General features: G+C 34.2%; 3 protein-coding genes and 2 pseudogenes across 3 annotated transcripts; 4 read left to right on the top strand and 1 right to left on the bottom strand.

Annotated features, from left to right (window-relative positions):
• Positions 1–3895: 3895 nt before the first annotated feature.
• LOC120145458 lies at positions 3896–7593 on the top strand (annotated as a pseudogene).
• Positions 7594–9205: 1612 nt separating this feature from the next.
• On the top strand, positions 9206–10183 carry LOC120145425 (chlorophyll a-b binding protein 7, chloroplastic-like). The gene is made up of 5 exons (XM_039159253.1): positions 9206–9307; positions 9438–9623; positions 9733–9770; positions 9856–10124; positions 10166–10183. The coding sequence occupies exons 1-5, from the start codon at positions 9252–9254 to the stop codon at positions 10181–10183; spliced, it is 567 nt and encodes a 188-aa protein (XP_039015184.1). The 5' UTR covers positions 9206–9251.
• Positions 10184–12140: 1957 nt separating this feature from the next.
• LOC120145423 lies at positions 12141–16641 on the top strand (annotated as a pseudogene).
• Positions 16480–18905, top strand: LOC120145489 (ADP-ribosylation factor 2-B-like). The gene is made up of 7 exons (XM_039159311.1): positions 16480–16553; positions 17019–17189; positions 17513–17583; positions 17744–17863; positions 18513–18631; positions 18715–18796; positions 18873–18905. The coding sequence occupies exons 2-7, from the start codon at positions 17042–17044 to the stop codon at positions 18876–18878; spliced, it is 546 nt and encodes a 181-aa protein (XP_039015242.1). The 5' UTR covers positions 16480–16553; positions 17019–17041; the 3' UTR covers positions 18879–18905.
• A 518-nt stretch (positions 18906–19423) lies between these two features.
• Positions 19424–21534, bottom strand: LOC120145422 (the record flags this gene model as incomplete). The annotated part of the gene is made up of 6 exons (XM_039159252.1): positions 19424–19913; positions 19995–20138; positions 20301–20423; positions 20616–20780; positions 20896–21014; positions 21435–21534. Coding segments are annotated over 6 exons (1113 nt in total), but the record flags the coding sequence as incomplete, so codon positions are not given.
• Positions 21535–24958: the final 3424 nt, after the last annotated feature.

Below are 24958 nucleotides of genomic sequence, written 5' to 3'. Positions count from 1 at the left end.
TTATGCGTTTAATATATAAACTATCAATTTTGGTTTATTTTTGAGATGACTATCCAGCTCAGTTGGTAGAGCACAAGGTTCTTAACCTTGAGGTCGTGGGATTGAGTCCCACGGAGGACATTTCATAATTCGGTGGTCTTTTACGGAAGCTACTCTCAACCTGGTGTTGAGGTAGCCTACTATCTTACATCCCCCTTATCCCATTACATATGGGATCAAGGGACATCCAATTTTGGTTTATTTTAGTATTTAAGCTTTCATTTTTTTTAAAACCATACATAAGATTTAATTTTTGTTTCATTTTAATACCACAATCATTAAAAATTTAATGACGTTGCAATTTTTATGGATAAGTTACATCATTCATCACTCAATTATCTTCTCACTCCTATTTCGATGCTAAATTCTAAAAATTTTCAATTTAACTACTCAACTTCAAATTACTCTTATTTTAACCACTCTAATTTATTTTATTAATATTTTTTGTGACACGTTTTTTATTATTTTATTAATATGTATAATTAAAAATAAAAAAAATTAAGGTTAAAGTGATTAAATTAGGAGTAATGTGAACGTTAAGTAAACAAATTAAAAAAATTAAACCATAGTGATCAAAATAGGAGTGAGAAGATAGTTGAGTGATTAATGATGCATTTTATCCATAAAAAAGTGTCACGTGAAAATCAACCGTTAAGATTTTAACATTGACGTATTAAAATGAAATAAAAACTAAATATTAGGTATGATTTTGAAAAAATTAAAAGTTTAAGTACTAAAATAGACTAAAATTGATAGCTTTAGTACTACACGCATAATTTACCCATAATTTTAAAATATTAGAATTTTTTTAAAATTTTAAAACAGATAAAAAATATTAAAACTTTCAAAAAAGATAAAGAAAAGTAAAACAGATCAAATTATTTAGTTAAACAAATGAAAAAAATAAAAATATACATATTGAAAACTAAAGACAATAATCCAGTTATTATAAAGATACGAAATCTGTCATTATCTATATATTCGACCAACATGATTTGCTTTAGTAGATTTGATTAGAGCATATCTAATATCAATTTGCTCCCCCAATGTGGATATGAATCTTCTTTGGGGTTTGTTGTTGGAGGATACCCTTTCCCTTGTGGTTCTTCGGCTCTTTGCATGTAGTTATGGGGTTGGATGCGAGATTTTTTTTGTCAAAGGGGTAAATTTGAATGTATAAAAATTAAAAAAGGTGAATTTCAAACTATAAAATTTTAAGAACAGCGAAAATAGATTTTAAAATAAAAAATACGTAGAAAAATTTAATATATATAATAATTTTAAATTTTTAGAGAGGCGATTGTCCCTATCTAAGTCTATTCTTATAGGTCAAATTTAATATTCCATTCGTCTCATAATTTAAATTTATGTCTTATATTAATTTAACATATATTATTTTTAAAACAATAATTACTACTTATAATTATCATAGATTAATAAAAAAACGACGTAATCAATTTTTTCACTGAAATTTTATTGTAACAAATAATTAAAAATGAATTTGATAAATAAAAATAAATACGAAATGGACAAAACCGTGACGGGGCAGTTTTAGTACCTAATCTGGGCAGGCCCAATATCCAGATTACAAAGTTTGTTCAAGACACATTCTCGATCTGTTACGTGGCGTTTAGTTGACGATACCACGTCATCGATATGTCGGTCTCCGTGCAGACAGTGATGCTAAGTGCTACTGCCGACTACATTCCGAAATTTAGGTAAAGATTCGCCCCACGAGGCACTGCCATTGCTAATGAGCTGGAAAGGCAGTGTTAATACACGGTTAAAAAAATAATATCAATTTTGTTATTATTTTTTTAATAAATCGGTAAAAAATTATTTAAAATATTATTATTTTTATTAATTTTGTTATTATTATTAATTATTAATATTGGTAAACGTGACAGAAAAATTCGATAAAAAAATAATGTTTTAAGTAACGTTTTATAGGATATGTTACCAAAACCGGTAAAACGTTAAATAATAACAAAAATGATAAAAATAATAATATTTTCGATCATTTTTATTGATTTTTTTATTTAAATAATAACAAAATCAGTAACACCTTTTTTTAATCGTGTATTAAGGCTGCCGTACGTGCGCATTTCCCTTGCTAAGGCAGCGACTTCAAATTATTTATCTTCCTGGCCCTTCTACTTTCAAACAATTGCATTTAACCAAATACTGTCAGTTTTAGTTACGATGGACATTTTTAATTCGGAGTTTAGAAGAATATGCGCGATGAAAATAAATTTGTCTCGTTGATTATTGATGGTTTAATTTTTTTAGTTTAGACGAAAACTCACATGAAGTAACAATCGTTGATCGATATATTTCAGTACGACAAATGAATTGATGAAGGAATAAAGGAGGAAGATGAATAAACAAGGAGAGGTGATTAGGAAATTTTGTCTCAGTCGTGACAAAAAGATATTTGCAGTGATCACAAATGACAGTGTCAGGTTTATGATTATTATGATTACTCTTATATCAATAAAGATTTAAGGTTGTTTTTATTCTTGTAATAGACTTAAATTATTATTTTCGCACATGCGATTTTTTTAATTAATTTATCTCTCGAAGTTGTTCAAGACATCAACCTGACATTCGAAGTCCGTTAGCTGTTTTGACTAACAGAACTGTAAGCCTTGTGTGATTGTGGATCAATGGATTAGATTAAAATGTTTACAAACAAAACTATTAGAAAAAAAAATCTCCAAAATTTTATTATTTATTTCAATGAAATTAAAGGATTAAGTTAAAATTTTAGACAATTTTATTAATCTTTGTATTTAATAAATATTTTATTATTTTTAATAAATATTATGTCATCATCAAGTCGTATCAATAATGTTGATATTAGTCAAAACAATCTTCGAGTATTAGGATGGTGCCTCTAAATAACTTCGAGGATTAAATTGATGCGAGAAAATTATAAGGACAAAAGTAATAAATTAAGTCTAATACATGGATAAAAATAACCCTTAAACCATCGATAAATTAAATAGATGTGATAATTCGATCTTAAATTTTACTATAATAGATCATTTAAATCTATCAGAGATATTAACTGTATATGCAACTAATTTTAGATGTTATAATACCCATGTATCCGAAAAATATAAATTCTTTGAAAACTCGATAAATGAATGAATTTATATGAAAAGCAACTAACAAAGAGATGACAGTTTGACCTCTAAGAAACATAACGACATTTTTATAACTTATAACATGAAAATTGTATTATAAATTTCGATCTACATATATTTAACTTAATTCATTAAATATTAAATAACTATATATCAGTAATAAAATTTTGAAATGTCTTAAAAATGAACTTGTATTTATTTTCATCATCGAAATGAATTTCCTCATAAAACTATATTATATACCAAAGCTAAATTTGGCAAAGAAAAATTAAATAAAGATTAAAAAAAGGTCATTGGAGTTAAATTTGAAATTGTGAAATAGAAAGGGCTCATGCAATAAATATGAGGAGTATAGGAACCCATAACGAATTAAGACAAAAAATGTCAGTGCGTCGGGACCTAAAATAGAAAGAAACAAAATAAAACACACTAAATTAGAAAGGAAAACCGGGGTCTAACGGCGTCGTTTTGAGCATAATAAGGCTCAAACACGGCACAGAGAAGCTTAATTCCTACTCTCGCAATCATAATCACGTGCCATATCATGACAGCCACTTTATCAAATTAAGACACGTGTAGCGAGTACCGTTATTTCACATCAATCGCGAGTAGGCCATTGTCAGGTAGGAAGAGAAATTTTCAACCAAAAAAAAACCCAATTCTATTTTATGAACCAACCTCTTAATTTCAAGCAAAAAAAAAAAAACTATTTTTTGATCCTCTGCTTCGTTTCATTTTCCCTCTCTTTCTCCATCTTTGGAGGGAAAGCAAAAACCCCAGAGAACCCCAAACCCCAAAACTAAGTTATTCACTTCTAATTCTATCAAAATCTAGGGTTCCAGTCCACTCATTTTGCATCTCCATTTGTCTCCATTTTCGTTTTCTTAACTCATTTCTCATCTGGTAAGCAATTTGTTTATTTTAGTTTAGTTTTGAGTTAGTTGTAGCTAAAGTTCGTAGCTTTAGTTGTCGCGTACAGCTGATCTTTGATGAACTCTATTTATCTCAAGAGCTTAAAGTTTTGGTTCCTGCAAACTCTATTTAATTTAACTGAAATGCTCTGTTTATTGTACTGGTTCGACGATCCTTGTTCGAGAATCAATAGGGCTTATGTTGATTTTGATGCATTTCTTAATTGGGTAGCCTTGTTTGCTATTATTTGTTGGTTTAGTGTTCTATTTTGGGAGCCGGTGTTACTTAGGGTTTTGAAATTTTGTCCTCATTCGATGGTTTAAGTAGAATGGTCTGCTCTATTTTGCTTCATTCAAATCTGAAATGCCTTTTTATTTTCACTGAAGATGGTTTCACATTAGTAATTTGTATTATTTTGGGTGCATTGTAAGCATGTTGAATTTTGTTTGAATGTTGTTGGAAATTTGAATTCTTTAGGGGATTTAGTGTGGTAAGTTAAGATCCCAGAAATGACAACCTGCATTTTTGTGCACTTAAATTAGGTGGAGAGTTCTGGGTATGACCGGTTTTGAATTGAAGCAATTTTAAAATGAGTAAAAGGTGACTGTTTTGTGTAATCTAAATAAGTTTAAGGATTTAAGCTAGAGGTTTGACATGGTTGTTATTTTAATTGTTTCAGTCTGCATTAAACTGTCAGAACATGGTATGGGAATAGTTCATTTTATTTCTAAAAGTTTTATTGTATTTTGAATGCTTTAAATTTGAGTCATAACCCCGTGAACTTAAATTATTTAATTCAATGACATTGGGCATTGATAGTATCCTGAGAATTGGGACAAAACGCCTGGTCCAATGCAAACAAAGAAACGAATTTCTGGAAGAATTGCTTCCCGAAATCATGCCAGTCCCAAGGCTTCAAGGTCTCAGAAGAAGGTACAAGGTCCAGAGAAGAAAGTAACGGAGCTAATTACATCTTCTGTTAGGAAGCAGAAACCTGGTATGTAATATGTTGCTAATTTTATCTCAGAACTTGTTTGATTAAAAGGAAAATATTGCAGAGATAATGCTTTTACATGTTCTTGATTTTGGCACCATTAAAAACTTTCAGTAGGTTTAATCTTATGTGGTTTCCAAGTCAATGTCTGTTTTTAACAGTAAGATCTGCTATGTTAGTTAAATAGTAAAATTTATCAAATTTCAGCCAGGACACTCCCAAAACATAATGAAGTGCCTGTTGAGGATACAAATTTAAATGCTAGATATGGCTTGCCGCATGATGCTGCTTCTGATGCGTGTCTTGGATCTGATGTGACTAATGGTGTTCATGTAGACCATGAGGTAATTTGCTTAGCTCTGTTTAATTTTAGTTAGCTGTATGCTGTTCAGAATTTGCTTACTTCTTTAATTCTGTTGCAGGACACTGAACACCATATGACCGGTACTATATTTTCTCCAGGCTTCCACATACCTAAAATTCGCGGATCTGAGATTGCATGTGCAGGTAGGTTATATATACGTCTCTGTGTGTCATTATGGTACTTTTTTTGTGCTTTCTTTCTTTTATGATATTTTGTTATCTTAATCCATGCATGATGTATCTGTATGACTACGTCAGAGGTTGATATGGATGCTCATACTGGAGAAACTCTTAAGTCTACTTCTGGAGAGGAGATGCTTGTAGACACGAATTCTGTGATTTGTACTGCAGATTCTGGAGCTGTCGTTTCATCTGAGGTTTCAGCCATATATATGGCCATGAAAAACTCAAAATTGGAATGTATTGACGAGCATGGTCAAGATTCTATGTCAACTGATGTCTGTGTGGAGGATGAATACTACGAGGAGTTTGATGACTTTGATCCTTATTTGTTTATAAAGAACTTACCAGACTTGTCATCTATTATTCCTGCTTTTCGGCCTGTGCTGCTTCCCAAGCAGACACGAAGTTGCCCACCTACAACTCTAGTCTTGGACTTGGATGGTGAAAATACTTTTGGATAATTCAATTAGATGAATTTTTATGTTTACAGTTTCGGTTTTGGCAGTATTTTTATGCTTATTTTTTAAGTTTCATTAGAGTTCCTTAATATTTGTTAGGTTTATCTATATTTTACATTTTTTAGCATTGAATTTTCTGCTTATAATTGGTAATGATTACCCTTTGGTATTGACTCAATCGTATTGCTTTGGCAGAAACTTTGGTTCATTCCTCACTAGAACCTTGCGATGATGCAGACTTCACATTTCCTGTAAATTTTAATTCCAGGAACACACTGTTTATGTTAGATGCCGTCCTCACCTAAGAGATTTTATGGAACGAGTTTCCGGTCTTTTTGAGATAATTATATTTACAGCAAGTCAAGGCATATATGCTGAGCAACTTCTGAATGTGCTTGATCCAAAGAGGAGAGTATTTCGCCATCGTGTTTTCCGAGAATCATGTGTTTTTGTGGATGGCAATTACCTCAAGGATTTGTCCGTCCTTGGCCGTGATCTGGCACGTGTAATCATTATTGACAACTCTCCGCAGGTACTTTCAGAACTCCTCTCTTGCTGGGACTTTGCATTAGCGCTTCTTCTGAGTACTGAAAAAGAAGGTTGAAAAAAGGAAAATAGTTATTTTCAATTCAATAATGGACACAGCACGTATGACATGGTATTAGCTTTTAAAAAATAATCTTAGCTATGGTTCTGATAGGTTTAGCATAGAAGACAAATAGATACATCAATATGCATGCCTATTAGGTATTACATGTGTAGTCGACCACACTTTTCTCACAAGTTTTGATGAAACCTGCCGTAGTCTGCAATCTGCATTTTGAGAAGCAGTTAATATTTTTTTTTTCTCGAGGAGAGTTGAAAGCCGAGTGTAGTTCAATCCTTCTCACGCATGTCGAATGGATATGCCTATGTTTAGTCTTAATATCATGATGACAACCTCTTATGATGTTGTGCCATGTATAAAGACACGATAAGCATTGTTTCTGAAATTTAACCGAGATGGATGTATGCTTTCTTAGGCATTTGGATTCCAAGTGGACAACGGAATACCGATCGAGAGCTGGTTCGATGACCGTTCAGATCAAGAACTGCTTTTACTCCTTCCGTTTTTGGAGAGCCTGGTTGGAGTCGAAGATGTAAGGCCATTGATAGCGAAGGAATTCAATCTTCGGGAGAAAATAGCCGCAGCTGTTTATCCCTAGGGGATATCCCTTTGAGAGGTGAGCTTTATCATGAAACCGAACTGCAAATGCAAGCTCTATAGTTGAATAGGGACTGATCCTGTTCCTCTATCATAGACAGTTATAACCCTTCTCTTTGTTAAGGCCTGAGCCTAACTCCGACTCGGAAGTGTGGGATTCCGAACAGAAAAAAAAAGAGAGAATGTCGACGTGTGTTCGAACAGTCTGAAAAAAGATTTAACATAGGTGACAGTGTAACTCTTATTCAGATCGAATGATGTTAGCCTAGAAACACACATTACAGAGTTGTGGATTGAAAATGGTTAAAAGGTATCAGAGTAAGAGTTCACTTGGACATGGAGGTTGTATTTTTATATAATTTGCAAATTTCCTTATTTTAGCAGATACAAAACGATACCGTTTTTATTCGACTGTTTCGAAAGATTAAATCTTTATTTTAGCAGGAACAAAACGTTATTCCATTGTTTTGAAAGGTAAACTCTTTATTTGAGCAGATACAGTTTAAGGAACTGAATATGCTATTTATTTATACTTTTTTAATTAATTCACTTAATGTCAATTTAAACGGTCCAGATTAAATATCCACCGGATTGGATAGTTATTCCATCTTTGTTCGTTGCAAAAAATTCAAGTCCCACGCACTAAGCGCATTTCTAATGAACTGAAAAACAAAAACGGAAACTAAAGCCCTAACGATCTTCGATCAAAGAAGCTTGCAGCCATGGAAAAGGCATTCATCTTCCATTTTTTTCTCTTTTATGCTTTTAAGTTAAGCTTATGGATTCTTTTTTCCCGTAATGTATTATCAATATCATTGTTTTAGAAGGTAGAGTTTGAGAACAACAAACACAGCCTGAAGAACGTAGGTTTGGTGAGGGTGGCCGCGATCCATGCGCTAGTTTTATGAGTATGCTAAACAGAATTCCGGTCCGTTACGATCCACCGTCGCCACCACCGTCGACCCCGTATATTAGAAATGCAAGGACGTTCCTGATCATCTTCTTGTTTATAATTACTAAGGTGATGTAGATTTATATTTAATGTATTTAGTGTATAATTCTATAAAAGTAAATTGCGAATTAGACGATGATATATATATTGTTGTTCGGATAAAAAATTTCTGTCCGATAAGGCAGCAAAGAAGGCTCAGAAATTAGTCGACGAGGCTCGAACCAACAGCTAAGAATTTGTCGGACACGTACAACTATTTGGATTCAAGGTTTGGTTCATTGGTTTAAGTGTGAGTCTCTGGGATGTTTTGGTTCCTTGGTTTAATTTTTTTCCCTAGCACTAAACAATGCTATCAGATTCCGAGTTTGTAACCGGAAAATAGCAATATCTAATATATGTTAATTCCTATTAAAAGTTATAAAATGGTCCCGATTTTAATTGTGTTCTAAACTCATTCTTTTTTCATTAAAATATTGGTAGTTTGAGCTGAACATTAACTGATGACTAGATATAATAATCATTTGATATTCTGGATTCATAATATCTCATATATCAGTCAATCTTAATATCTAACTCAAACTGTCATCATTCCTACGCTAATCCCATGTGTATTCCTACAGCTAGCCAATACCATGCACTGCCATTGATCTTTTTTTGGATTCTCATACATCAGCCACACAAACATGCAAAGTGAACCACCAATTGGAGATTTAATCCGAATAAGCAAGCATCCACTAAGGCCTTGGTATCAGATTCTGCTTGACACATGGCAACATCTTTTTTTGGATTCTCATACATCAGCCACACAAACATGCAAAGTGAACCACCAATTGGAGATTTAATCCGAATAAGCGCAAGCATCCACTAAGGCCTTGGTATCAGATTCTGCTTGACACATGGCAACCCACAAGCTTCTTCCATATCTACTCCCCTAATCCTCTAAGATAAGCCCCTTCATACATTAACATATCCAAACGAAAAATTCCTCCAACCAAGAATGGCCTCCGTTTATGCTTCCTCGGCTATTGCTGCTGTTGGCATCTCATCCCCCAGGCAAGTTAAAATCAAACCCTAACTTCAAATGTCATTAAAACGATGATGGTTTACATGTTTTTTCATGTTATTTGTTGTGAATTATGTTGATCTTTATTGTGTTTTGATTGTTGTTGTGAACATGTTTCAGTTCCCAGAAGACTGGATCAGTCGCGGGAACAACAAAGGCGTCTTTCCTAACCGGAAAGAAGGTTAGATCAGTGAGAAAGTACGCAAAACGCGCCGCCGTGTCAGCGGTTCCGGTTTGCGCCGCCGCTGATTTCGACAGGCCCCTTTGGTTCCCCGGAAGCGTTCCTCCTCCATGGCTGGATGGGAGGTTCGGTCACTTAAGACCACCGTTTTTGGCCCTACCTGCATTTTCAGTGCCCCATATGTACTCATAGTGACAATTCTTTTAACGTTTCATTTGGACCCTTTTGTTGCAGTCTCCCTGGTGACTTCGGCTTCGATCCTCTCGGCCTCGGTGAGATCTTAATTGCGTGGGCACATATTCTCAAGACGTAACTATTCGAATTCAGGTCATAATAATATTTTGTTTTCTCTAACAGGATCTGACCCCGAGACATTGAGATGGAACGTACAGGCGGAGCTAGTGCATTGCAGGTGGGCAATGTTGGGAGCTGCAGGCATTTTCATCCCAGAGTTCTTAACAAAGATCGGTATCCTAAACACTCCTTCATGGTACTCGGCAGGCACCGAGGAATACTTCACCGACACCACGACTCTCTTCATCGTCGAGCTTATTTTCATCGGCTGGGCCGAAGGGAGAAGATGGGCAGACATTCTCAAACCGGGGTGCGTAAGCACAGATCCCATTGTTTTTCTCTTTAGATTAAATGTTGTTTTCTCTTGTTGCAGGCTTTCACCCCTAAGTGAGAGGAAGAAAGAACCCTAAACGCCATTAAAATGTCGGGAAAACTTGGACGGTCATACACCCTTTGTCTAGTTTGTATGGTAGATAAATTTAATGCCTATGTTCTGTGATGTACAAATACCTTTTTATGAAATTAGACTGCAGTGAATGTTTTTGTTCTGGTTAATCAATCTAATATAACTTCAAGTTTAATTAACTTATACTCGTTAAATCAGTTCAGTAATAAAAGAAAATATTATTTTTTCTATATGTTTTTAGTTTAAGCAATTATATTTATAGAGTGTATATTCATTATCTATATATTAATAAAATTCTGAACAGAAATTACATTATAATTATATCAGATTATTAAAAGAAAAATAAATTAATCCTTTAAATTTTTATAATCGAGGAAAATATTTTATAATAGAGAGGTAATTTACTTATTTTACCTATTATTTTAACATATCATTTAAAATTATATGAACCAAATTAACCGAATGGTTAAGGGATGATTGTTATCCCTAAAGGTATCGCATTCGAGCAAACTATATGTTAAGATCGTATATTGTTAAATGAGTTTAGAGTTTTTCAAATATATTACTTTATGATCACTCTTAGATTAATCAAACGTATATCATTAAAAATTAAATTAAAATTGTTTTCAAAATTTGATCCTAAATGCTCATAACAAGAACTGTTGTAAGTCGAAACAATGATCGAAATTTTAGGTTCTTATCGATTTAAACTTAAATTGGATTCAATTTTACTTTTAAAATTTTTAGATTAAATATTTAATAAGCCTCTACTGAATTTAATGTTCATTTGTATCTTTTATTATTTTTGAGTGGTTTGGTTAGTTTTCGGATACATTGCACATTTAATATCTAAATTATCAGTTTTAGTCCGTTTTATTATTTAAACTTTTAATTTTTTTCAAAACCACACTTAACGTGTAGTTTTCATTTTAATACTCGTCATAAAAAACTTTACACGTTTCGTACCTAAACTATCAGTTTTAGTTCGTTTTAGTACCTAAACTTTCAATTTCTTAAAAAATTGATACCTGGTTGGAGTCTGCTGGACCGTTGTATTGCTGGAATGAACTGATAACTTTGAGTACTAAATATCGGGACTTAACTGCATACTCACAACTTGCTTTGACGGTGAGTAGGAAAAAATTGTTGCTTGCTTTCCCATTGTAATGAATGGATGTGTTCAAGTTGAATTCTGTTTTTGTGGGCTGGTAATATGAGTTTGTATTTGAGTCACAAGTGAAAAAAAGGAGCCAGGGAATATTATTTTTGTACTCTAACACCTTCTGTCATAACTTCCTCATTTGATTCTTTCTCGGCATGCGAGGCAAAACCTTGTGTCTCTTTTTGTTCAGGTGACTTTGATGGTACCTCTCGTAGCATGAATGCCACTGATGTTAGGGGTTATTAGTATTTTTATTATTACTATTATTTTAACCTTAAGTTCTGAGACCTATAGATTTAGATTTTCTCAAAGCTTTTAAATTATTGGTCACCAATATATCTTAGTCTAAACACAGCCTGCAAAAAGTTAGCTTCTAGAGATTAGGTATTTGATCTTGAGATTGAGTTGGAATGCCCCTGAGGTGTTACATGGATGTGTGCTACTCAACTGATTTATCAGTGCTCAAGATTTAAACTTATAAATTTAGATTATTGCTTGCATGGAGATTTTAGCCTTTTTTATGTGAATTTCTGAAACCAATGTTATTATCCTTTTTATAATAACCTTTATTTTCTTCCATCTTCTTTAAAAAATAATATTTCTACATTCCCTGGTTTGGCCTTTTACTTATTGCCAATCTCCTGGAATCTTGAGGTTTGGGATCTTTCATGCGGACAAGATGATGGATTAATTGGAGGAGCTACGATTCTTCTATTCAACAACAAAATGCAACTCAAAACAGGGAAACAGAAGCTTAGGCTGTGGTTAGGAAACAAGCAGATGGATCGTATCCAACAAGTACTCCTGGAAAGGTTCTGCTCGATGATGCATAATGTTTCTGGTTTAGTATTTGGTTATATAGTTTCACTTTTTAATGTATATGATAATATCTCAATATAGGTTCCCAGGCATGCGTGGAGAGTTGGAGCGCCTGGAAAAGCTTGCAAATAAGTATGAAAGAGGACAGATTCAACCTGTTGATTGGCTAGATCGACTCACATCCAAGGCTATGGAAAAAATCAAAGAAAGGGAAAGCCTGAAAAATGGAAGCTCTCATTTATACTTAGTTGTTGATTTCTGTAGTTTCGAACATCGAGTTGTTTTTCAGGTATGACCCTGATCTATGATCATCATATAATTTATTTGGTACTGACCTTTGAAGTGAATGTGAAATACCTTATGCATTTAAGAATTTGAAATTTATCTTCTTATATCCTTTCAAATGTATAGGCATGTTGAATCTTGACTAATTTGTTCGTAGTCAGTCCATTTATTTGTTTGAACGCAGTTCGTGCATTTTATTTATATAGCAGGCTCTCAATTTCATCTATTCAACCATAATATAAAGGAAATTGTATTAACCTTTGTGTAATTTTGTATCTTCCTACAAGAATAGTCCTAACTTTCTTTTGTTTTGCAGGAATCGGGCCAATTTCTGGTTACCATCTCCAATAGCTTCATCAAATGAACTGGCCATTGTGTGGGACCCTGAAGTAGGAAAGATAAACCCTTCTGAGCACAAGCAATTGAAGCTTGCAAGGAGTTTAACTCGTGGAATCATTGTCAGGGACCTCAAGCCAAGATCTAATGAAAGAAAGTTTAAAAACATCTTGAAGCTTCTCCTATCCTCCAAAATTTTCAGTTAGCCTGGTTGTTTCTTTCTAGCATGCATACTATCATTGAGATAGAATGTTACATCAATTTGTCTGATTCTGCATGGAAATCTATAGTTTTGTAGCAAGTGTTTGCTGAAGTTTGGTGGGCATGTGGGACCAACAACACTATGAAAATTGTCATTGCTGGTTTTGTCATTCCTACGATGTGTATTCTTCTAAGATTTCCTTCAACTGAATTTTGTTTTTGTCTTTAATTGTAAGGATAACACGAAGAATTTTGAAATATCCACCTACAAGAGCTTTGAGTGGAGATGAGAGGCAGCTCCTTTGGAAATTTCGCTTCTCACTGATGTCTGAGGGCCCTCACGAAGTTTCTTCGATGTGTTGAATGGAGTGATGTTCAGGTTTGCGTTTACCTTTTGTTCTTGCTTTCTTGTGAATTCCTGCTTCTGGTCTAATGCATGGAAAACTGCTCCTTGATTATTCTTGTATCTCCCTTGTCTTAAACTTTCAGTTTCTTCTAATTCATCTTTGAGGCATCTTCTGATTCGATTATGTTTTCTCATCAAAATATGTGGCGCCATAGAGTCTACCTTGAATCTTTTCATATTATATGAATTCTGTTTCGATCCGTTTTTCACCTTTTATTTTAATACTAGAGTATCTAAGGAGTGTCATAGAGTCTCCATTCTTTATATCCTATTTTATGAATTCTGTTCTTTTTTATCAGATAAACCATATAATATTTTGAAATTATAGAAAGATGTTAGGAAAGGACTGCAGAAGAAAGAAACTTGTTCTGGTGTATAATAATTCCTAAAAGGATCCTTTTTCTGTAATTGGTAGGCATTAATGCACATTAAGCTCAGATTTGCAGGTCTGAGTGATAACCTTTTGTGGCTCTACCTACTGTTTGTTTGTTTAATATAGATGCTGAACCAAAAATAGATAGAAACTATTCTAATTAAACAAAAATGATTATACTTTAAGAGTTAGGTTCATTCGTCTGCAGGAAGCAAAGCAGGCAATAGAACTTATGGGCAAGTGGGAGATGATTGACGCCAGCGATGCATTGGAGCTTCTATCTCCACTTTTTGAAAGTGAAGAGGTATGTGGTAAGATTAGGCTGGTTTTTGTGGGGATATCTTTTGGAACTTCTGTTATAATAGGTAACTGTGTAAGATGCCCTTAGATCTTGGGTTGGTTTTTTACTACATTATAATGCACCAGAGTTGGTTTTTCGCCAACTTAATTTCCTTCTAAATATTTCTAGTGAGTTTGACTTTCTCCACATTCTACTTCCTTTCCCCTACACTTTTCTCTTTACGGGTTATAAAACTGCTGCTCTCTTACTAGAATGTCTTTTTTGTTTAGGATCCTAATGTCACAAACTGAGTGCATGCCCACACAATGTCTAGTTTATGTCAGTTACATTTGATGTTGGGGCACAATGAAATTTGCACAGTCTACTGCTTGTAACAAAATCTCTTACTTCATTCTTGGCTGATCCAGAAAGAGTCTAGCTGAAGTATCCTTTAGCATTTTGTCTAAAGTGTAGATTGAATTGGATAATCTGTAACATCTTTGTTCTGAAATATTGATTGTCCGAGTATTGATCATTCTTAACAGGTTCGTGCATATGCTGTTAGTGTTCTTGAAAGAGCAGATGATGATGAGCTTCAATGTTATTTGCTTCAACTAGTTCAGGCACTTCGATTTGAATGCACAGATAAATCTCGGCTTTCTCAATTCCTCGTGCAACGCTGTATGTTGGATTATGCTTGTGTGAATGTACTGTTGACAGCGTGCTTACAGTTGACAGCCGGTGTAAATGGAGAAGAGGATGGTTTTAAAAAGTGGCAGAGCTTGGTGCGTCAGACAGAACTGACAGCCCAGTTGTGTTCTATAGTGAGAGATGTGAGGAATGTGCGTGGCAATACACAAAAGAAGATTGAAAAGTTTAGACAGCTCATTTGCGGTCTTCTTAGTGAACTTACTTATTTTGATGAGGTATTTCTTTGACATGAATTTTCGTTCTACAACTTTCCAAGGCTCCTATGAACAAGTGTCTACTTGGTTTTACAGAGCCACCATAACCATATTTCAATATTGTTTCAGCCAATTCGGTCACCCTTGGCTCCAAGTGTCCTTATCACTGGAATTGTGCCTTCAGAGTCATCAATATTCAAAAGTGCATTACACCCTTTGCGACTGACTTTTCGAACAGCCAACGGTGGAGAATGCATGGTCAAATTTAAGAAGGGTGATGATATTCGGCAAGTTCAATTGGTAATTGACAAAATTCTAGTAGAAAGATCAGAAAAGGTGTAGACAATCATTCATGTGGTTAATGTAGCTGGTGTATGGTTCCTGTAGGTTGTTCAAATGGTGTCACTTATGGATAGATTACTGAAGTTGGAAAATCTGGATCTGCACTTAACTCCATATAAGGTACTGTCAACTGGACAAGATGAGGGCATGCTGGAATTTATACCATCCCGTTCTTTGGCACAGGTATATACTCCCTAAACGATGCTTCTCCAATGAGGGAAGTACAGTCGCAATGAATAGCATATTTTTAGCATGTTTCCAAGGATCTTTGTCGCGCATTTATAAATGATAGAACAGCAAGAAATAGGTTGAATAGCAATGCATTTATTGGGGTTAGTAACCTTACGAACTAAGGTTGAAACAGTGGAATTAAAAGCCTTACGCATGCTACCAGTTTCAATGAAGAACAGAACAATAATTAAAAAAATGACTATTTGTTTTAATTAGTCAATCAATTGATTGGATTAATTCAAAAATAATAATAATTAAATTTATCCAACTATTATTAAATGATTATTACAATTTTATAATAAGCACAAAGTTTTTTTAAACTTCATAATTATTTTACATGACTTTGAAAACTTCAGTTATAATAATGAAAACAAATAGGGTAAATTACAAATTTCATCATTGTATTTTACTCTCTCCTATTTTACTCTAAACTTTAAAAGTTTTCAATTCCTCACTGAATTTAATACGTTTATTTTTTGTCATTTCGTCGTTAAATAGTTAAAGGAGATAAATCGATGTCATTTTTAAAAAATAAAATTTTCATCAAAACGATATCATTTTGCATTTATATAACATCCCATTTATAGCGTCATCAGTGAGAAAACGGTTGAGTGACCAAAGAACTCCAATGTATTAAGTTCAGTAAAGAAATTGAATAGGTTAAAAGCACAATGAGTGAAATAGGAGAGAGAGTAAAATTCAATTACCAAATTTGTAGTTTAACCAAACAAATAAGCAAGCCATGTTGGGTCTGGACGCACGCAGATTGTAAGAGAACAATTAGGTGTCAATAAAGGATTGGAAGTAATACACGAAATTTTACGCACAGTGGCATATTCGTTATTTTCTGGTGAAGAATGGGGAAAAGAATAAGGTGTGGCGGCAGCGCGCCTTTTCCTTTAAAAATAAACGAATAAATAACCTAAATGGACATTTCTGAGTTGCAATTCCATTCCCACATTTAATTGGCGTTGGTCTCAAGCTCTCTCGCATCCATCTGCAATTATCTCCAAAGGTATAATCATTCAAATCTGCTTTTAGATTTTGCTGTTCGATATGTTGCAAGCGATTTATGTAAAGAGATCAATCCAACGCGCCAGTAGTTTCTCTCTTCGTTTTAGATGCGAGGATTTTGTTGAAATCGTTTCCTTGTCCTTTAAACTCGTAGGTTAAGGACGATTCTCGCCCTGAAAATGCTTGATTTCTTCATGCCTTGCCTGTCGAATTTTGAGAACTTGTTGCTTTCCTGTCTGATCTGAAATCTTCTCTGATGAATTAGTCTAGATCTGTTGTTTGTCTATATTTATATATTTGTGATTTCTCAAGGGAATATGCAAGTGACTTAATGGAATTGATTCTTAGAACCCCTTCTTTTCAGATTTATTTCATGAAACCTGTTTATTGATAGGAAAATGGAAGGCTTGAGTTTTTCCTTTTCTTTTTTTTGGAAATGATAAATGAAAATTTTCATAATATTAAGGGATTGGTAATTAAGGAAGAGAAATGGGGCTGTCATTTGCGAAGCTTTTTAGCCGGCTGTTTGCCAAGAAGGAGATGCGAATTTTGATGGTGGGCCTTGATGCAGCCGGTAAGACCACCATCTTGTACAAGCTCAAGCTTGGAGAAATTGTTACAACCATTCCAACCATCGGTGAGAGCTCTTTCAAATCCCTTTTTTTAAATCTTTGGTTTTGGTGGTTATCTCTAGTTCTATAGTAGAGTCATCATAATTGTTCTGTTGTTATTGGCTGCTTGTAATAGAGTAGCTGTAGGATTTGATATATTCAAATAAATTGTGATGATCTTTATCTTATTTTTGAATTATGAGTTTAGATTTCTATGTAACTATTTGTTTTTACCTCTTTAAATCAAGTAGTCATTTCATATTGTGATTTCTTTATCTTCTTGTTTGTGATTATTTTTATCTGTGTTCATGCTTTATGTTAACTAATCATGTTTTCTTATTCTTTGTAGGATTTAACGTGGAGACCGTGGAATATAAGAACATTAGTTTCACCGTGTGGGATGTTGGTGGTCAGGACAAGGCATGAGTTTTCCCCTTTTATGTTTTCCCATTTTTTTCAGCAATTTCGCAAATTACTGTTTACTTTTTGATGCAGTAATAGTTAATGATCTTTACATTTTGAGACATCCAAGTAATGGCTAATCAATAACGCCCTAGTTTTTTGATAATTAATCATGCAGATTCGTCCATTGTGGAGGCATTACTTCCAGAATACACAGGGTCTCATCTTCGTGGTTGACAGCAACGACAGAGACCGGGTTGCTGAGGCCAGGGATGAATTGCATAGAATGTTGAATGAGGTATGCTTGTTACATTTAAACCTCTTGTCTCTATGGTTATTTTTTATGCATGCACTGTATTGCCGTTATATTTGGCTTTGGATGCTATTGTTTCTCCCTTCATAAATGTTAGATTTAAGAGCCCTACACAAACAAAAGGGTAGCCTTGTATTGTGCTTAAGGGTCGAGGATCCTATATGGTAATCAGATGTCCACTGTTTGCCCCTAGTAGTCAAAGAGTTTTCTTCTTAACTTGATTCGTTATTAATTGTTTCAAGATATTCCTAGCATAGAGGACTCGATTTCTCTTGCTGCTTGAGCTGTCAATCGTAAAGACTGTTGCACAAGTGCTAGAGTGAATGTGGGTGTTGAAACACCTTATGAAACTACAACTTTAAAGCTAATGACTGGCTATTTTCAATAAAATTTGTCTGTACATTATATGCTACGGTTTTTGTTCAAGATATTTGTTCAAGATATTTGTTCATCAAATGTAGTTTAATGTTATGACTTTCTTTACGTTTATATTGTCAATACCTATACCAATAAGATCAATGAAAGTAGAGAGGTACTGGAATATTGAGGGTAAACTTAAGAGCCTGAGTTGAATCTTCTGCTTTCGGGCTGATTTTGACAGATTGTCATGGCTAACTAGTTCACTAATTTCCAGGATGAGCTGCGAGATGCTGTAGTACTAGTATTTGCAAACAAGCAGGATCTTCCAAACGCAATGAATGCTGCTGAAATAACTGATAAGCTTGGTCTCAACTCCCTTCGAAACCGTCACTGGTAAGCTTTTCGCATCGTCTTTTCCCACTTCAGTCACTAGCTTCTCATTCATTATCACGGATGCACCTTGCTCTTCTTCTCAGGTACATCCAGAGCACCTGTGCAACATCCGGTGAAGGGCTTTACGAGGGCCTGGATTGGCTGTCCAACAACATAGCTAGCAAGGCAAGAAGATAAACTTGCACCATTTATCTTCATGTACGATAGTACCGTTCTCTTATGTTCGTATGCAATTTTGCAGGCCTGAAGTTATTAAGAAGGTACTTTGCAGTATCAAAAATTCTGGATGCAGGGGTGAATGTTATCTATTTTTCAGTTATTATTATTATTATCGTCATTTCGACCGCGACAGTTGGATTATTATGCTTTTCTGCTTTTTCGGTTATTATTAGTTAGGACCTTGTGGTTTGTATATTGTAACTAAAAGATGGTTTGGTTGGATGTGATGCTTCTTTTCTGTAATCAAAACTTCTTTGCAATTGGTTAATTACATTTCTATGAATTGCCGAACTTCTACAAATCTGCTTTTGCATATTTTGCAAAACAAGAATATGATTTAATTCGATTTTTACGTTCGACTAAAACTATTATCTAAAGTGTCAACTAGTTGTTGGTGTGGTTATTAGTTTACACCTAGATCCGGGTTCAAACTTCGGATAACCCTAATCAAGTCGAATGTCGATGCTCTTGTTCTAATCCATTGATTCACTAACATTGAACTCGCAGAAGCCATATGAATCTTTTCAAGTAACTTGATCATATGAAAAACATTGATGCAACAGACTACAGATGCAACAGACTACAGATGAAACTGAACCAATCAAAATGATTCTGCATTCAAAAGCTTCTTACGATGCTGCTTTGTGTTTCTCCTATGTAGGCTCCATCTTTCTTTAATGTTGCATATGTGCTCAACCGGGTCATCCTCGTTTCTTTTGTTAGATAATCTACGCTCCTTCGAGTTTTCGGAGACAGGTCGATGGCCACCCGTGAGTCTAGCAGCTTCAGCAAGTAGATCATTTATCAGCATTTCAGTGGTCTTGGCAGTTATTCCCCTTAGATACCAAGAAATGGGTGGGGGAGGGGCAATGGCTGGTTGAACCAGTTGGTCCAAGTTCACCTTTGACCCGATCCTTCCTTTGCCGCCACTGCACGAACAATACTCAGCCAACGTTTTAGGTTTGAAAGGATAACAGATTTCCTCATCCACAAAAACAGGCTCTATTCTCCACCTACCTTCAAACTTCTTCATGAATCCCGTGTTTACTTGTTTGAATTTCATCTGTTTACCATTCATCATTAGAACCAAGAGTTACGTGCTCATAACTAGTGCATGGTAATTCAGAAAAAGGAAAATCCTTACCGAGTGATCTTCTCGGTTTTGATCCACAAGAACACGAACAGAAATGGTCCCTGACCACCAAAGGAATCTCCACAAAGCTGCTTGCTCCACCTCAACCAACTGCCTTTGTCCTTCATCAACTAGTACCTTTCTAGATATCACTTCCTGAAGCAAAACATGAGTTTATGAAATAAATATAGAGAAATTTCCAAAACTGCTTCAAGCATCGAAGCTGGGAGATGCCACTGCATCAAATCGGAAGTCATGCTCGTAAGTAGAAAACTTTGCATCTACTATTTCAGTTTAACATGTACGGGCGGCTCTCACCTTAATGTTCTTGAAAATTCTCTTGCTATCAGGATCAGTTAAAATATCATACACTGCATCCGGGGGCAACCCGACATCAAGTTTTGTCTTAAGGCTGCATAGAGAACCTTTCGGTACACCGACCTGCCAAGAACAACATACCCTAATTCTTTGCAAATTGATAGATCCTAAGGTTATCTTTAACTTTGCCTTTATGAATGAAATATTGCTGCTATAAGAGCTCATGTTTTCAACTGATCTGGTGTTCAAAACCGTATATGAAGAGTTCGGATAACATAGCTCTTGAGAAGGAGACAGTAAAACTTCCCGGTTTACCTTAATTTCAGGAGGTTGATTGTCCCATGAAGGATTTTCTCTCCAAGCTTGCAATTGTTTCTCGAGATCGACACTCGATCCAGCAGATGGGCCCTTCTCTTCCCCAAAAGAAGGGTTCTCAGATTTTAATTCATCGTTATCTTTTGCTAACTTATCGAGCTGTGACCGAGGCAAAAACAAGAAGGGAATTTCCGTTCAAGCTTTGATATACAAAAAGATCCATCCATCAACATGGCATTCCAATAAAAGAATTCCACTTTTCATCCTAGAAATGACTAACCTTAAGATGATTTTGAAGCTTGTTTGGAAGCTGAACAAAAAGGGCAGAAAATACTTTATCAAACACCTTGTGTTTTCCATTCCTGTCACTCCTGGGAACATCTATGCTTCCCTTTTCCCCTTCCATATCACCTGTTAAATTACTTTTAAGAAATAAATCACGACGTAACGTCCGCAATACCCGCAACCACAATTTAATACAATGAAACACAAAAAGAAGAGAAACTAAAGATAGAACACAAGCTTATAACATTGAATAAGTACATGTATGAATAATATAGCATAGAACACAAGCTTATTCATTGAATTTAAATGTAATCTCGCTACCCCACGGAGCAAAGACTCAGTTTTTCGCCATGATTCTATATACAGAAGATAAGATCAAATAAAACCCATAGTTAAAAATCAACAAGTCACACAAATACAGACACTCTTACAGGATTACCCCATGCATCTTTAATCAAATTTTCAGCAGTATTTCATGGTTTTTGCAGCTAAGCTCAAGAATCTCCTTCAACAAATGTAAATCCACATACCTGCCTATTAAAAGTAATGGAGAAAGGATAAAGGTATAAACCAGAAAAACCCCAAAAACAGGGGAAAATCCCAAGTAGAAATGGAACAGCTTGTGCAATGAAAATCAAAGACAAATAGAGAAGACGGGATTTACCGGGAGCATGTGATTATGAATTAGATTTCTACCCAATTTATTGGGATGAGTCGAATTTAGGATTAAAAAAGTTGAAAAATATTTATTATAATATTATAATTATTCGTATAATATAAAAATACGCTCCATCTTAAAATTTAAAGTGAATTTGAGACGGACAAACCTGCCCGTGTCTATCTCCAAGTACGTAGAATGTTGACGCAAGTGACGACTACAAAACGAACTTCAGATTTAATAACCAAATAAAGTCATATCTTATCTTATCTTTATATAGTTCTACTAAATTAAGAATTTAGTTATTATACCTCATTTGTAAAAGAATATAAAAAATAATTATACAATCGATCAGTATAAAATAAAAAAAAGATAAAAATTAATTATAACTAAAAAAACTTACAACGAGAGTAATTTTTAGGGTAAACTGTGTACCATTTTAAGTTGAAATTTAAAATAGGTAAAAGGGTAATTTTTGTCCATGCAGTAAACTCAGTTTATCACTTTTGTTCCTGTCGTATTTTCGCATCAATTTAGTCCTCCAAATTGTTCGATTGCATCATTCTATATCCTACCCCTAACTTAAAACTCTAAATTATAAATTGTTTAGCGTTTATAATTTAGGATTTTAAGTTAGGGGTAGCGTATATAATGGTACAATCGAGTAACTTAGATGATTAAATTGATGCGAAAATATGTCACGGACAAAAATAATAAATTAAGTTTACTACAATGACAAATGTTACCCTTAAACCTTTAAAAATATTACGTTTATAACAATTTACGTAAGTTACATACAGTAGAAACTCTTTAAGTTAATACTCGGTAAATTAATAAACTCTCTAAAATAATAAATTTGTCCATTCCCGACTTGGGCCAATGTAAAAAATTGAAAAACTCGATAAAATAATAAGATAATAATTTTTCGTGAGATCCCTTTATAATTTTCGGTCCCAAGAAAATCATAAATTAATAATTCATATAAACTGAAAAAAATATATTACACTCTATTGAAATATGATTCAATAGTTGTCTGTTTTCTTTTAAAGTTCAAGTCTATTTGGAGCTCATTATTAATTTAACTCATTTCTTGCAACGTAATTCTAAGAGCATAGACTAATTTGCTTTTTTGTTTGGTATTATAGTATAATTACTTAAAAACTCTTTAAATTAATAATTATTAATTTACGATAAACTCTAAATTAATAATTTCTCCGATCCTGACATTATTAATTTATAGAGTTTAACTGTATCTATTCCGGTTTACGAGGGATGTCCTCGACGGGGATCTCGAGCTAGCTTGGGCTTATGCTGGGTTAAAGGGTAAATCTTTGCTGATGTTTATCCCGGAACTTGCTTGGACATGGTTTTTAAAACCGGACCGGTTAGCGAATCGGTCATGTTATCGGTTTACTGGTTTAACCGGTCGAACCGGTCCGACCGGTCGGAAGAACCGGACGACGTCATAATTATTTAAAAAATTAAAAAAATACCAAAAATATTTAATAAAAATAATTTTTTATACCACAAGTCATATTCAAAGCAAGTCATAACATATATAAGTTAAAAACCATAAAATCAAGTGAAACAAAATGATTCAAATTAACTACAACATAATATTTAAGGTAAAACATATTAAATAATAAATATAATTATATAACTATAATTAAAAAATAAATTTGGGGTTAAAAAATCATAACAAAATGATATTGTTTGGTTTAATTTTTTTTAAAAACAATCCCACATGGCTAAGAAACATAGAAGAACATCCCAAAAGTCTAAAGAGTAAAAATATGAGAACAAAACAATCTCACATTGCTAAGAAACATAGAAGCGCATCACAACTAACTTCTATAAATAATAGAGGTAATTTGGCATTCAAAATCATGGAGCCTTTTGTTGAGCATTGAGTTAACTATTCTTTCACTTCAATCAAGCTCGAATTTTAGGCTTCAATCGAGCTTCTAATTTTTTTGAGTTCAAGCCTTTTTGAGTTCAAGTTTCAATATTATATTTCGAGTTTGAGTTGAACTTGATAATTTTCAGCTTGTGAGTTGAGTTGAGTTGAGCTTACTTTTAAAGTTTTCAAGTTCGAGTAGAGCTCAACAATACTCGTGTTCGACTTGGCTCGTTTAACAAACGACGTTGTTTGGTTTAATTTTTTTTTAAAAATAAAAATAAAATCCCAGTTTTTCCCGATTTTCAGCCGGTCCGGTTCGAACGGTTCAGCGATTCTGACCGGTTCACTAATAACGGTTCAACCGGTTTAGATTGAACCGGACTAAACAACGGTTCCCAATTAAACCGATTAAACCGACCGGTCCGATCCGATTTTCAAAACATAGGCTTGGAGTGCTCACATCTTTTGCATCTGAGAGGAGAGTAATTTCCGTCATTTTAGAGGTCAAGCCCATTCTGCTGATGAAATTGTTAATACTTATAAAGGATATAATTAACACTAAGGTTAGAGAGAAATATAGATTGCTTAGATTATGTGGCATCTGAGAGGAGAGTAATTTCCGTCATTTTAGAGGTCAAGCCCATTCTGCTGATGAAATTGTTAATACTTATAAGGATATAATTAACACTAAGGTTAGAGAGAAGAATATAGATTGCTTAGATTATATTAACACTAAGGTTAGAGAGAAGAATATAGATTGCTTAGATTATGTGAATATAGGGTTATGTTCGATGCCAGATCAGACACTGCAAAGGTGAGAGCGACCCTCCCAATCCAGTTTGTTGTATTTGTAAATGTCAAGATTCGAATTCCTAATCTTGTTTAAGGAACCTAATTTCTCATTCCACTAGACCAACTGATTATTGATAAAATTCGCGACATATTAATCTTAATTATACTATCGGATAACATTACTACCCGTAGTAAACATGAAAAAAAAGCCAATTTTAGTCACTTTTGGGATCTTTTCCTAGAAATTAGGGCATGATCCTACAAGTCATTATTACACTAATTAGAGTTGGAAGTGAAAGATATCTCATCAATTTGGGTAGATTATTTCCACTGCTAAAAGGCCTGATCTGCTGCTGGGTCAAATAACTTGGGCTTTCAGGTTTCATGCCAAATGGGGTCGGATAAATCACCCATACGGGTCTTCATTTTTTAAATATTTAATTATTTCGCATATTAACTAGAGAAAATAACTTCAGTGACAAAAATCTCAGATAATATACGATTTTGACCAACTTTTTTTGGATTTGCGAAAATGACCAACAAATCGCAATGCGATCTAATTCGCATTGCGATCTCCACTATCGCAAATTCGCGTTGCATTTCGCGTTCGATAGTGAAATCGCGTTGCGATTTTCCATTTCGCTTTGCTATAGTTGAAAATCGCATTGCGATTTTCCATTTCGCGTTGCGACAGTCTACAATGTCGTT

Source organism: Hibiscus syriacus, unplaced genomic scaffold, assembly GCF_006381635.1.
Source record: "Hibiscus syriacus cultivar Baekdansim isolate YM2019G1 unplaced genomic scaffold, ASM638163v2 tig00110893_pilon, whole genome shotgun sequence".
In the NCBI taxonomy this organism is placed as follows: domain Eukaryota; kingdom Viridiplantae; phylum Streptophyta; class Magnoliopsida; order Malvales; family Malvaceae; genus Hibiscus; species Hibiscus syriacus.
The sequence above is the reverse complement of the archived record's forward strand: the minus strand, read 5'-3'. Positions and strand labels throughout refer to the sequence as shown.